This window comes from Pelobates fuscus, chromosome 10, assembly GCF_036172605.1.
Source record: "Pelobates fuscus isolate aPelFus1 chromosome 10, aPelFus1.pri, whole genome shotgun sequence".
NCBI lineage: Eukaryota > Metazoa > Chordata > Amphibia > Anura > Pelobatidae > Pelobates > Pelobates fuscus.
Genome location: NC_086326.1, coordinates 151,204,651 through 151,221,538, shown reverse-complemented (window position 1 = coordinate 151,221,538; position 16,888 = coordinate 151,204,651). Strand labels below are relative to the sequence as shown.

At 36.2% G+C, this 16,888-nt stretch overlaps 1 protein-coding gene across 2 annotated transcripts in view; it reads left to right on the top strand.

The window, feature by feature from the left end:
* The first annotated feature begins 244 nt into the window (after positions 1-244).
* The window catches only part of LOC134575206 (oocyte zinc finger protein XlCOF7.1-like), a 38,287-nt gene continuing 21,643 nt past the window's right edge, over positions 245-16,888 (top strand). The window contains exons 1-2 of one of the 2 annotated variants that reach the window (XM_063434453.1): positions 245-300; positions 14,098-14,226. In XM_063434453.1, coding sequence (XP_063290523.1) covers positions 14,149-14,226 — 78 coding nt within the window. In that variant the 5' untranslated portion in view covers positions 245-300; positions 14,098-14,148. The remainder of the gene's footprint in view (positions 301-14,097; positions 14,227-16,888) is intronic. The other variant, XM_063434454.1, reaches the window with a different exon arrangement.

The window sequence follows — 16,888 nt, the reverse complement described above, 5'->3', positions numbered from 1 at the left end:
CAGTGAGTCTAAGGCAGACAGTGAGAGACAGACAGTGAGTGTCAGGCAGACAGTGAGAGACAGACAGTGAGTGTGAGTGTCAGGCAGACAGTGAGTGTCAGGCAGACAGTGAGTGTGAGTGTCAGGCAGACAGTGAGTGACAGACAGACAGTGAGAGACAGACAGTGAGTGTCAGACAGAGAGTGTGAGAGATTTGATTTTCCTGCTTCCGGTTTCTCTCTGTATCATGTGACCTAGTTAGTCACGTGTTTCCTGTGAGGTCACACCTCCTGTAGCTGGATGGAACAGGTCTGTGTGCAGGTTGGATTACTCTCACTGTCTGTATGAGATCCCCAGATACAATGTATCATTATTATAATTACTGTATCATAACATTGATATTATACCCTGTACATTATTAGTATAATCTGTCTATCATTATTATAATTACTATATCATAACATTGATATTATACCCTGTACATTATTAGTATAATCTGTGTATCATTATTATAATTACTATATCATAACATTGATATTATACCCTGTACATTATTAGTATAATCTGTGTATCATTATTATAATTACTATATCATAACATTGATATTATACCCTGTACATTATTAGTATAATCTGTGTATCATTATTATAATTACTATATCATAACATTGATATTATACCCTGTACATTATTAGTATAATCTGTGTATCATTATTATAATTACTATATCATAACATTGATATTATACCCTGTACATTATTAGTATAATCTGTGTATCATTATTATAATTACTATATCATAACATTGATATTATACCCTGTACATTATTAGTATAATCTGTGTATCATTATTATAATTACTATATCATAACATTGATATTATACCCTGTACATTATTAGTATAATCTGTGTATCATTATTATAATTACTATATCATAACATTGATATTATACCCTGTACATTATTAGTATAATCTGTGTATCATTATTATAATTACTATATCATAACATTGATATTATACCCTGTACATTATTAGTATAATCTGTGTATCATTATTATAATTACTATATCATAACATTGATATTATACCCTGTACATTATTAGTATAATCTGTGTATCATTATTATAATTACTGTATCATAACATTGATATTATACCCTGTACATTATTAGTATAATCTGTGTATCATTATTATAATTACTGTATCATAACATTGATATTATACCCTGTACATTATTAGTATAATCTGTGTATCATTGTTATAATTACTGTATCATAACATTGATATTATACCCTGTACATTATTAGTATAATCTGTGTATCATTGTTATAATTACTATATCATAACATTGATATTATACCCTGTACATTATTAGTATAATCTGTGTATCATTATTATAATTACTATATCATAACATTGATATTATACCCTGTACATTATTAGTATAATCTGTGTATCATTATTATAATTACTATATCATAACATTGATATTATACCCTGTACATTATTAGTATAATCTGTGTATCATTATTATAATTACTATATCATAACATTGATATTATACCCTGTACATTATTAGTATAATCTGTGTATCATTATAATAATTACTATATCATAACATTGATATTATACCCTGTACATTATTAGTATAATCTGTGTATCATTATTATAATTACTATATCATAACATTGATATTATACCCTGTACATTATTAGTATAATCTGTGTATCATTATTATAATTACTATATCATAACATTGATATTATACCCTGTACATTATTAGTATAATCTGTGTATCATTATTATAATTACTATATCATAACATTGATATTATACCCTGTACATTATTAGTATAATCTGTGTATCATTATTATAATTACTATATCATAACATTGATATTATACCCTGTACATTATTAGTATAATCTGTGTATCATTATTATAATTACTATATCATAACATTGATATTATACCCTGTACATTATTAGTATAATCTGTGTATCATTATTATAATTACTATTTCATAACATTGATATTATACCCTGTACATTATTAGTATAATCTGTGTATCATTATTACAATTACTATATCATAACATTGATATTATACCCTGTACATTATTAGTATAATCTGTGTATCATTATTACAATTACTATATCATAACATTGATATTATACCCTGTACATTATTAGTATAATCTGTGTATCATTATTATAATTACTATATCATAACATTGATATTATACCCTGTACATTATTAGTATAATCTGTGTATCATTATTATAATTACTATATCATAACATTGATATTATACCCTGTACATTATTAGTGTAATCTGTGTATCATTATTATACTTACTATATCATAACATTGATATTATACCCTGTACATTATTAGTGTAATCTGTGTATCATTATTATACTTACTATATCATAACATTGATATTATACCCTGTACATTATTAGTGTAATCTGTGTATCATTATTATAATTACTATATCATAACATTGATATTATACCCTGTACATTATTAGTATAATCTGTGTATCATTATTATAATTACTATATCATAACATTGATATTATACCCTGTACATTATTAGTATAATCTGTGTATCATGATTATAATTACTATATCATAACATTGATATTATACCCTGTACATTATTAGTATAATCTGTGTATCATTATTATAATTACTATATCATAACATTGATATTATACCCTGTACATTATTATAATTACTATATCATAACATTGATATTATACCCTGTACATTATTAGTATAATCTGTGTATCATTATTATAATTACTATATCATAACATTGATATTATACCCTGTACATTATTAGTGTAATCTGTGTATCATTATTATAATTACTATATCATAACATTGATATTATACCCTGTACATTATTAGTATAATCTGTGTATCATTATTATAATTACTATATCATAACATTGATATTATACCCTGTACATTATTAGTATAATCTGTGTATCATTATTATAATTACTATATCATAACATTGATATTATACCCTGTACATTATTAGTATAATCTGTGTATCATTATTATAATTACTATATCATAACATTGATATTATACCCTGTACATTATTAGTATAATCTGTGTATCATTATTATAATTACTATATCATAACATTGATATTATACCCTGTACATTATTAGTATAATCTGTGTATCATTATTATAATTACTATATCATAACATTGATATTATACCCTGTACATTATTAGTATAATCTGTGTATCATTATTATAATTACTATATCATAACATTGATATTATACCCTGTACATTATTAGTATAATCTGTGTATCATTATTATAATTACTATATCATAACATTGATATTATACCCTGTACATTATTAGTATAATCTGTGTATCATTATTATAATTACTATATCATAACATTGATATTATACCCTGTACATTATTAGTATAATCTGTGTATCATTATTATAATTACTATATCATAACATTGATATTATACCCTGTACATTATTAGTATAATCTGTGTATCATTATTATAATTACTATATCATAACATTGATATTATACCCTGTACATTATTAGTATAATCTGTGTATCATTATTATAATTACTATATCATAACATTGATATTATACCCTGTACATTATTAGTATAATCTGTGTATCATTATTATAATTACTATATCATAACATTGATATTATACCCTGTACATTATTAGTATAATCTGTGTATCATTATTATAATTACTATATCATAACATTGATATTATACCCTGTACATTATTAGTATAATCTGTGTATCATTATTATAATTACTATATCATAACATTGATATTATACCCTGTACATTATTAGTATAATCTGTGTATCATTATTATAATTACTATATCATAACATTGATATTATACCCTGTACATTATTAGTATAATCTGTGTATCATTATTATAATTACTATATCATAACATTGATATTATACCCTGTACATTATTAGTATAATCTGTGTATCATTATTATAATTACTATATCATAACATTGATATTATACCCTGTACATTATTAGTATAATCTGTGTATCATTATTATAATTACTATATCATAACATTGATATTATACCCTGTACATTATTAGTATAATCTGTGTATCATTATTATAATTACTATATCATAACATTGATATTATACCCTGTACATTATTAGTATAATCTGTGTATCATTATTATAATTACTATATCATAACATTGATATTATACCCTGTACATTATTAGTATAATCTGTGTATCATTATTATAATTACTATATCATAACATTGATATTATACCCTGTACATTATTAGTATAATCTGTGTATCATTATTATAATTACTATATCATAACATTGATATTATACCCTGTACATTATTAGTATAATCTGTGTATCATTATTATAATTACTATATCATAACATTGATATTATACCCTGTACATTATTAGTATAATCTGTGTATCATTATTATAATTACTATATCATAACATTGATATTATACCCTGTACATTATTAGTATAATCTGTGTATCATTATTATAATTACTATATCATAACATTGATATTATACCCTGTACATTATTAGTATAATCTGTGTATCATTATTATAATTACTATATCATAACATTGATATTATACCCTGTACATTATTAGTATAATCTGTGTATCATTATTATAATTACTATATCATAACATTGATATTATACCCTGTACATTATTAGTATAATCTGTGTATCATTATTATAATTACTATATCATAACATTGATATTATACCCTGTACATTATTAGTATAATCTGTGTATCATTATTATAATTACTATATCATAACATTGATATTATACCCTGTACATTATTAGTATAATCTGTGTATCATTATTATAATTACTATATCATAACATTGATATTATACCCTGTACATTATTAGTATAATCTGTGTATCATTATTATAATTACTATATCATAACATTGATATTATACCCTGTAGTATCATAACATTGATATTATACCCTGTACATTATTAGTATAATCTGTGTATCATTATTATAATTACTATATCATAACATTGATATTATACCCTGTACATTATTAGTATAATCTGTGTATCATTATTATAATTACTATATCATAACATTGATATTATACCCTGTACATTATTAGTATAATCTGTGTATCATTATTATAATTACTGTATCATAACATTGATATTATACCCTGTACATTATTAGTATAATCTGTGTATCATTATTATAATTACTGTATCATAACATTGATATTATACCCTGTACATTATTAGTATAATCTGTGTATCATTATTATAATTACTATATCATAACATTGATATTATACCCTGTACATTATTAGTATAATCTGTGTATCATTATTATAATTACTATATCATAACATTGATATTATACCCTGTACATTATTAGTATAATCTGTGTATCATTATTATAATTACTGTATCATAACATTGATATTATACCCTGTACATTATTAGTATAATCTGTGTATCATTATTATAATTACTATATCATAACATTGATATTATACCCTGTACATTATTAGTATAATCTGTGTATCATTATTATAATTACTATATCATAACATTGATATTATACCCTGTACATTATTAGTATAATCTGTGTATCATTATTATAATTACTATATCATAACATTGATATTATACCCTGTACATTATTAGTATAATCTGTGTATCATTATTATAATTACTATATCATAACATTGATATTATACCCTGTACATTATTAGTATAATCTGTGTATCATTATTATAATTACTGTATCATAACATTGATATTATACCCTGTACATTATTAGTATAATCTGTGTATCATTATTATAATTACTATATCATAACATTGATATTATACCCTGTACATTATTAGTATAATCTGTGTATCATTATTATAATTACTGTATCATAACATTGATATTATACCCTGTACATTATTAGTATAATCTGTGTATCATTATTATAATTACTATATCATAACATTGATATTATACCCTGTACATTATTAGTATAATCTGTGTATCATTATTATAATTACTATATCATAACATTGATATTATACCCTGTACATTATTAGTATAATCTGTGTATCATTATTATAATTACTATATCATAACATTGATATTATACCCTGTACATTATTAGTATAATCTGTGTATCATTATTATAATTACTATATCATAACATTGATATTATACCCTGTACATTATTAGTATAATCTGTGTATCATTATTATAATTACTATATCATAACATTGATATTATACCCTGTACATTATTAGTATAATCTGTGTATCATTATTATAATTACTATATCATAACATTGATATTATACCCTGTACATTATTAGTATAATCTGTGTATCATTATTATAATTACTATATCATAACATTGATATTATACCCTGTACATTATTAGTATAATCTGTGTATCATTATTATAATTACTATATCATAACATTGATATTATACCCTGTACATTATTAGTATAATCTGTGTATCATTATTATAATTACTATATCATAACATTGATATTATACCCTGTACATTATTAGTATAATCTGTGTATCATTATTATAATTACTATATCATAACATTGATATTATACCCTGTACATTATTAGTATAATCTGTGTATCATTATTATAATTACTATATCATAACATTGATATTATACCCTGTACATTATTAGTATAATCTGTGTATCATTATTATAATTACTATATCATAACATTGATATTACACCCTGTACATTATTAGTATAATCTGTGTATCATTATTATAATTACTGTATCATAACATTGATATTATACCCTGTACATTATTAGTATAATCTGTGTATCATTATTATAATTACTATATCATAACATTGATATTATACCCTGTACATTATTAGTATAATCTGTGTATCATTATTATAATTACTGTATCATAACATTGATATTATACCCTGTACATTATTAGTATAATCTGTGTATCATTATTATAATTACTATATCATAACATTGATATTATACCCTGTACATTATTAGTATAATCTGTGTATCATTATTATAATTACTATATCATAACATTGATATTATACCCTGTACATTATTAGTATAATCTGTGTATCATTATTATAATTACTATATCATAACATTGATATTATACCCTGTACATTATTAGTATAATCTGTGTATCATTATTATACTTACTATATCATAACATTGATATTATACCCTGTACATTATTAGTATAATCTGTGTATCATTATTATAATTACTATATCATAACATTGATATTATACCCTGTACATTATTAGTATAATCTGTGTATCATTATTATAATTACTATATCATAACATTGATATTATACCCTGTACATTATTAGTATAATCTGTGTATCATTATTATAATTACTATATCATAACATTGATATTATACCCTGTACATTATTAGTATAATCTGTGTATCATTATTACAATTACTATATCATAACATTGATATTATACCCTGTACATTATTAGTATAATCTGTGTATCATTATTATAATTACTGTATCATAACATTGATATTATACCCTGTTATAATTACTGTATCATAACATTGATATTATACCCTGTGCATTATTAGTATAATCTGTGTATCATTATTATACTTACTATATCATAACATTGATATTATACCCTGTACATTATTAGTATAATCTGTGTATCATTATTATACTTACTATATCATAACATTGATATTATACCCTGTACATTATTAGTATAATCTGTGTATCATTATTATAATTACTATATCATAACATTGATATTATACCCTGTACATTATTATAATTACTATATCATAACATTGATATTATACCCTGTACATTATTAGTATAATCTGTGTATCATTATTATAATTACTATATCATAACATTGATATTATACCCTGTACATTATTAGTATAATCTGTGTATCATTATTATAATTACTATATCATAACATTGATATTATACCCTGTACATTATTAGTATAATCTGTGTATCATTATTATAATTACTATATCATAACATTGATATTATACCCTGTACATTATTATAATTACTATATCATAACATTGATATTATACCCTGTACATTATTATAATTACTATATCATAACATTGATATTATACCCTGTACATTATTAGTATAATCTGTGTATCATTATTATAATTACTATATCATAACATTGATATTATACCCTGTACATTATTAGTATAATCTGTGTATCATTATTATAATTACTACCATCTAGCCCCCCTGGTTCCCTCATGCCTCCCTAAAAATAGAAAACTTACTTGTATTCAAGCCTGAAGCTGCTAGCTCTGGCTCGGTTTCCTTTAGATCTGCCCACTGCCTGCTGACATAAGCAGAAGTGGTGGCCTGGTCCAATCACAATGCTTCTCCATAGGATTGGCTGAGACTGAATTGTGCTGGCTCTGCCCCTGATCTTCCTCCTTGTCAAACACAGCCCTGGCCAATCAGCATCTCCTCATAGAGATGAATTGAATCAATGAATCTCTATGGGGAAAGTTCAGTGTCTGCATGCAGAGGGAGGAGATACTGAATGTTTGGATGCATTTTAGGCAGCCATGACCCAGGAAGGATCTCTAACAGCCATCTGAGGAGTGGCCAGTGACGTTATCCCTAGGCTGTAATGTAAACACTGCATTTTCTCTGAAAAGACAGTGTTTACAGCAAAAAGCCTGAAGGTAATGATTCTACTCACCAGAACAAATTCAATAAGCTGTAGTTGTTCTGGTGACTATAGTGTCCCTATATTATAACCTGTATAATATTATTATAGCCTGTACATCAAGCATGTCAAACTCAGGCTAACACAGGCCAAATAAATAAGGTTTAGGTTTGTGTGGTCTAAAAAAAAAAAAAAGAGTTTGACACAGCTTCCTGCCCCCCCCCCACCCCACCCTTATACACTGCCCTCTACCCACAATCTAATACACAGCTTCCTGCGCCCCCCCCCTCTAATACACCACCCTCTCCCCACAATATAATACACAGCTTCCTGCGCCCTTCCCCCTAATACAATTCCCTCTCCCCACAATCTAATACACAGCTTCCTGCCCCCCCTCTAATACAATGCCCTCTACCCACAATCTAATACACAGCTTCCTGCGCCCCCCCCCCTCTAATACACCACCCTCTCCCCACAATATAATACACAGCTTCCTGCGCCCTTCCCCCTAATACAATTCCTTCTCCCCACAATCTAATACACAGCTTCCTGCGCCCCCTCTAATACACCACCCTGTCCCAACAATCTAATACACAGCTTCCTGCGCCCCCCCTCTAATACACCACCCTCTCCCCACAATATAATACACAGCTTCCTGTGCCCTTCCCCCTAATACAATTCCCTCTCCCCACAATCTAATACACAGCTTCCTGCGCCCTTCCCCCTAATACAATGCCCTCTCCCCACAATCTAATACACAGCTTCCTGCGCCCTTCCCCCTAATACAATGCCCTCTCCCCACAATCTAATGCACAGCTTCCTGCGCCCTTCCCCCTAATACAATGCCTTCTCCCCACAATCTAATACACAGCTTCCTGCGCCCCCCCTCTAATACACCGCCCTCTCCCTACAATCTAATACACAGCTTCCTGCCCCCTCTAATACACTTCCCTCTCCCCACAATCTAATACACAGCTTCCTGCGCCCCCCTCTAATACGCTGCCCTCTCCCCACAATCTAACACACAGCTTCCTGCGCCCCCCCTCTAATACACTTCCCTCTCCCCACAATCTAATTCACAACTTCCTGCGCCCCCCCTCTAATACACTGCCCTCTCCCCACAATCTAATACACAGCTTCCTGCGCCCCCTCTAATACACTTCATTCTCCCCACAATCTAATACACAGCTTCCTGCCCCCTCTAATACACTGCCCTCTATCCACAATCTAATACACAGCTTCCTGCCCCCCCCTCTAATACACTCCTCTCCCCACAATCTAATACACAGCTTCCTGCCCCCCCTCTAATACATTGCCCTCTCCCCACAATCTAATACACAGCTTCCTGCCCCCTCTAATACACTGCCCTCTCCCCACAATCTAATACACAGCTTCCTGCGCCCCCTCTAATACACTCCTCTCCCCACAATCTAATACACAGCTTCCTGCCCCCCCTCTAATACAATGCCCTCTCCCCACAATCTAATACACAGCTTCCTGCGCCCCCCCAATACACTGCCCTCTCCCCACAATCTAATACACAGCTTCCTGCGCCCCCTCTAATACAATGCCCTCTCCCCACAATCTAATACACAGCTTCCTGCGCCCCCCCAATACACTACCCTCTCCCCACAATCTAATACACAGCTTCCTGCGCCCCCTCTAATACAATGCCCTCTCCCCACAATCTAATACACAGCTTCCTGCGCCCCCCCAATACACTGCCCTCTCCCCACAATCTAATACACAGCTTCCTGCGCCCCCTCTAATACAATGCCCTCTCCCCACAATCTAATACACAGCTTCCTGCGCCCCGCCAATACACTGCCCTCTATCCACAATCTAATACACAGCTTCCTGCGCCCCCTCTAATACACTCCTCTCCCCACAATCTAATACACAGCTTCCTGCCCCCCCTCTAATACATTGCCCTCTATCCACAATCTAATACACAGCTTCCTGCCCCCTCTAATACACTTCCCTCTCCCCACAATCTAATACACAGCTTCCTGCCCCCTCTAATACACTGCCCTCTATCCACAATCTAATACACAGCTTCCTGCCCCCTCTAATACACTGCCCTCTCCCCACAATCTAACACACAGCTTCCTGCCCCCCCTCTAATACACTGCCCTCTCCCCACAATCTAATACACAGCTTCCTGCGCCCCCTCTAATACAATGCCCTCTCCCCACAATCTAATACACAGCTTCCTGCGCCCCCCCAATACACTGCCCTCTCCCCACAATCTAATACACAGCTTCCTGCGCCCCCTCTAATACAATGCCCTCTCCCCACAATCTAATACACAGCTTCCTGCGCCCCCCCAATACACTGCCCTCTATCCACAATCTAATACACAGCTTCCTGCGCCCCCTCTAATACACTCCTCTCCCCACAATCTAATACACAGCTTCCTGCCCCCCCTCTAATACATTGCCCTCTATCCACAATCTAATACACAGCTTCCTGCCCCCCCTCTAATACAATGCCCTCTCCCCACAATCTAATACACAGCTTCCTGCGCCCCCCCCCCTCTAATACACTTCCCTCTCCCCACAATCTAATACACAGCTTCCTGCCCCCTCTAATACACTGCCCTCTCCCCACAATCTAATACACAGCTTCCTGCGCCCCCCCCTCTAATACACTTCCCTCTCCCCACAATCTAATACACAGCTTCCTGCCCCCTCTAATACACTGCCCTCTCCCCACAATCTAATACACAGCTTCCTGCCCCCCCTCTAATACACTGCCCTCTCCCCACAATCTAATACACAGCTTCCTGCGCCCCCTCTAATACACTGCCCTCTCCCCACAATCTAATACACAGCTTCCTGCCCCCCTCTAATACACTGCCCTCTCCCCACAATCTAATACACAGCTTCCTGCCCCCTCTAATACACTGCCCTCTCCCCACAATCTAATACACAGCTTCCTGCCCCCCTCTAATACACTGCCCTCTCCCCACAATCTAATACACAGCTTCCTGCGCCCCCTCTAATACACTTCCCTGTCCCCACAATCTAATACACAGCTTCCTGCGCCCCCTCTAATACACTGCCCTCTCCCCACAATCTTATACCAATTTAACAGACTGCCCCCACTCCCACCACTTTTATTTAATACACTGCCTCCTGCGGCCCCCGCCCCCTGTATATTAATATAGTAACCTATCAATGCGTGGCAGTTAGTATGTGTAATACAAGAATATGCAGTATATATATTATGACTATAACCGGTTTAATGCACATTGTTTGAATTTACTTGGATTCATTCACTTCTACACTGCCTCTACTCTGCCTCTCCTCATACCTCCCCCTCACTGTCACTGCCTATCCTCATACCTTCCCCTCACCGTCACTGCCTCTCCTCATACCTCCCCCTCACTGTCACTGCCTCTCCTCATACCTCCCCCTCACTGTCACTGCCTATCCTCATACCTCCCCCTCACTGTCACTGCCTATCCTCATACCTTCCCCTCACCGTCACTGCCTCTCCTCATACCTTCCCCTCACCGTCACTGCCTCTCCTCATACCTTTCCCTCATCATCTCTGCCTCTCCTCATACCTTCCTCTCACCATCACTGCCTCTCCTCATACCTTCCTCTCACCGTCACTGCCTCTCCTCATACCTTCCCCTCACCATCACTGCCTCTCCTCATACCTTCCTCTCACCATCACTGCCTCTCCTCATACCTTCCTCTCACCATCACTGCCTCTCGTCATACCTTTCCCTCACCGTCACTGCCTATCCTCATACCTTCCTCTCACCGTCACTGCCTCTCCTCATACCTTCCCCTCATCATCATTGCCTCTCCTCATACCTTCCCCTCACCGTCTCTGCCTCTGCTCATACCTTCCTCTCACCGTCACTGCCTCTCGTCATACCTTCTTCTCACCATCTCTGACTCTCGTCATACCTTCCCCTCACCGTCACTGCCTCTCGTCATACCTTCTTCTCACCACCTCTGCCTCTCCTCATACCTTCCCCTCACCGTCACTGCCTCTCCTCAAACCTTCCTCTCACCATCACTGCATCTCCTCATACCTTCCCCTCACCGTCACTGTCTCTCCTCATACCTTCCTCTCACTGTCACTGCCTCTCCTCAAACCTTCCTCTCACCATCACTGCATCTAATCATACCTTCCCCACACCGTCACTGCATCTCCTCATACCTTCCCCACACCGTCACTGCCTCTCCTCATACCTTTCTCTCACCATCACTGCCTCTCCTCATACCTTCCTCTCACCATCTCTGACTCTCCTCATACCTTCCTCTCACCATCTCTGCCTCTCCTCATACCTTCCCCTCACCATCACTGCATCTCCTGATACCTTCCCCTCACCGTCACTGCATCTCCTCATACCTTCCCCTCACAGTCACTGCATCTCCTGATACCTTCCCCTCACAGTCACTGCATCTCCTGATACCTTCCACTCACCATCTCTGCCTCTGCTCATACCTTCCCCTCACCGTCACTGCATCTCCTGATACCTTCCCCTCACCGTCACTGCATCTCCTGATACCTTCCCCTCACCGTCACTGCATCTGCTCATACCTTCCCCTCACCGTCACTGCATCTCCTCATACCTTCCCCTTACCGTCACTGCATCTCCTCATACCTTCCCCTCACCGTCACTGCCTCTCCTCGTTCCTTCCCCTCGCCGTTACTGCCTCTCCTCATAGCATCCCCTTACTGTATCTTTTTATACCTTCCCTTAACCTCACTGCATCTCCTCATATCCTCACCAGTATTTCACTGCATCTCTCTCTCCTTTTATCTTCATATTCACTGCCTGTCACTGCGATTCTGTCTTCAGTCCATCTCTTTCAAACCTTCTCCTAACCTTCATTGTAACAAATATCTTCATCCACCTTCACTGCTTCCCTTCTCTCTCTACTCAAACACTTGGCCATGACTGTAACTCCTTCTTCAGTCCACCACTTGCCATCCTTTAACTGTTTCTGTATTCTCAATCCTGCCATTCTCTCTAGATTTGATTCCTCCTATGACCATATTCCTAATTTTATCTCTCTCCAGTTCTGGTCCGTTTCAAGTCATTCCTAATTACCATTTCCATAAAGCTAAATTCTGTGTGACAACAAATCAGCAGGGTCTTCATGATTAATAGATGAAAATCTAGTGTCCCATTTCTGACAGAAAACACCCACATTCCATTTTTCTTTCCCAATGTATGGTCATGCTAACAGTAAAGCACAATCCCTCCGCTGGGTTACACTGACAGAAATCATCCACAGGTCATCATCTCTGTCCACGTTGTATGGTGATGCTTACAGACGTAATGTACTTCTATAAATTAATCATTTGTATATCTCATTTATTACAGAGATCATTACAAGGATAATTGTGTCATCAAGGAATCCTAGTAACTGTGACAATGAACAAAGACAAGAATAAAGTGGCTGAGAGAATCTCTGAGTTCACCCTGGAGATCATCTACCTGCTGACTGGTGAGGTGAGGGATTCTGGGTAATGTCAGTATGGAGATCATCTACCTGCTGACTGGAGAGGTGAGGGATTCTGGGTAATGTCATTATGGAGATCATCTACCTGCTGACTGGAGAGGTGAGGGATTCTGGGTAATGTCAGTATGGAGATCATCTACCTGCTGACTGGAGAGGTGAGGGATTCTGGGTAATGTCAGTATGGAGATCATCTACCTGCTGACTGGAGAGGTGAGGGATTCTGGGTAATGTCATTATGGAGATCATCTACCTGCTGACTGGAGAGGTGAGGGATTCTGGGTAATGTCAGTATGGAGATCATCTACCTGCTGACTGGAGAGGTGAGGGATTCTGGGTAATGTCATTATGGAGATCATCTACCTCCTGGCTGGAGAGGTGAGGGATTCTGGGTAATGTCAGTATGGAGATCATCTACCTGCTGACTGGAGAGGTGAGGGATTCTGGGTAATGTCATTATGGAGATCATCTACCTGCTGACTGGAGAGGTGAGGGATTCTGGGTAATGTCATTATGGAGATCATCTACCTGCTGACTGGAGAGGTGAGGGATTTTGGGTAATGTCAGTATGGAGATCATCTACCTGCTGACTGGAGAGGTGAGGGATTCTGGGTAATGTCACCATGGAGATCATCTACCTGCTGACTGGAGAGGTGAGGGATTCTGGGTAATGTCAGTATGGAGATCATCTACCTGCTGACTGGAGAGGTGAGGGATTCTGGGTAATGTCAGTATGGAGATCATCTACCTGCTGACTGGAGAGGTGAGGGATTCTGGGTAATGTCAGTATGGAGATCATCTACCTGCTGACTGGAGAGGTGAGGGATTCTGGGTAATGTCAGTATGGAGATCATCTACCTGCTGGCTGGAGAGGTGAGGGATTCTGGGTAATGTCAGTATGGAGATCATCTACCTGCTGACTGGAGAGGTGAGGGATTCTGGGTAATGTCACCATGGAGATCATCTACCTGCTGGCTGGAGAGGTGAGGGATTCTCGGTAATGTCAGCCTGGAGATCATCTACCTGCTGACTGGAGAGGTGAGGGATTCTGGGTAATGTCACCATGGAGATCATCTACCTGCTGGCTGGAGAGGTGAGGGATTCTGGGTAATGTCACCATGGAGATCATCTACCTGCTGACTGGAGAGGTGAGGGATTCTGGGTAATGTCATATGGAGATCATCTACCTGCTGACTGGAGAGGTGAGGGATTCTGGGTAATGTCATTATGGAGATCATCTACCTGCTGGCTGGAGAGGTGAGGGATTCTGGGTAATGTCACCATGGAGATCATCTACCTGCTGACTGGAGAGGTGAGGGATTCTGGGTAATGTCAGTATGGAGATCATCTACCTGCTGACTGGAGAGGTGAGGGATTCAGGGTAATGTCACCATGGAGATCATCTACCTGCTGACTGGAGAGGTGAGGGATTCTGGGTAATGTCAGTATGGAGATCATCTACCTGCTGACTGGAGAGGTGAGGGATTCTGGGTAATGTCATTATGGAGATCATCTACCTGCTGACTGGAGAGGTGAGGGATTCTGGGTAATTTCAGTATGGAGATCATCTACCTGCTGACTGGAGAGGTGAGGGAGTCTGAGTAATGTCAGTATGGAGATCATCTACCTGCTGACTGGAGAGGTGAGGGATTCTGGGTAATGTCAGTATGGAGATCATCTACCTGCTGACTGGAGAGGTGAGGGATTCTGGGTAATGTCATTATGGAGATCATCTACCTGCTGGCTGGAGAGGTGAGGGATTCTGGGTAATGTCAGTATGGAGATCATCTACCTGCTGACTGGAGAGGTGAGGGATTCTGGGTAATGTCAGTATGGAGATCATCTACCTGCTGACTGGAGAGGTGAGGGATTCTGGGTAATGTCATTATGGAGATCATCTACCTCCTGGCTGGAGAGGTGAGGGATTCTGGGTAATGTCAGTATGGAGATCATCTACCTGCTGACTGGAGAGGTGAGGGATTCTGGGTAATGTCATTATGGAGATCATCTACCTGCTGACTGGAGAGGTGAGGGATTCTGGGTAATGTCATTATGGAGATCATCTACCTGCTGACTGGAGAGGTGAGGGATTTTGGGTAATGTCAGTATGGAGATCATCTACCTGCTGACTGGAGAGGTGAGGGATTCTGGGTAATGTCACCATGGAGATCATCTACCTGCTGACTGGAGAGGTGAGGGATTCTGGGTAATGTCACCATGGAGATCATCTACCTGCTGACTGGAGAGGTGAGGGATTTTGGGTAATGTCAGTATGGAGATCATCTACCTGCTGACTGGAGAGGTGAGGGATTCTGGGTAATGTCACCATGGAGATCATCTACCTGCTGACTGGAGAGGTGAGGGATTCTGTGTAATGTCAGTATGGAGATCATCTACCTGCTGACTGGAGAGGTGAGGGATTCTGGGTAATGTCACCATGGAGATCATCTACCTGCTGGCTGGAGAGGTGAGGGATTCTGGGTAATGTCAGTATGGAGATCATCTACCTGCTGACTGGAGAGGTGAGGGATTCTGGGTAATGTCAGTATGGAGATCATCTACCTGCTGACTGGAGAGGTGAGGGATTCTGGGTAATGTCATTATGGAGATCATCTACCTGCTGGCTGGAGAGGTGAGGGATTCTGGGTAATGTCA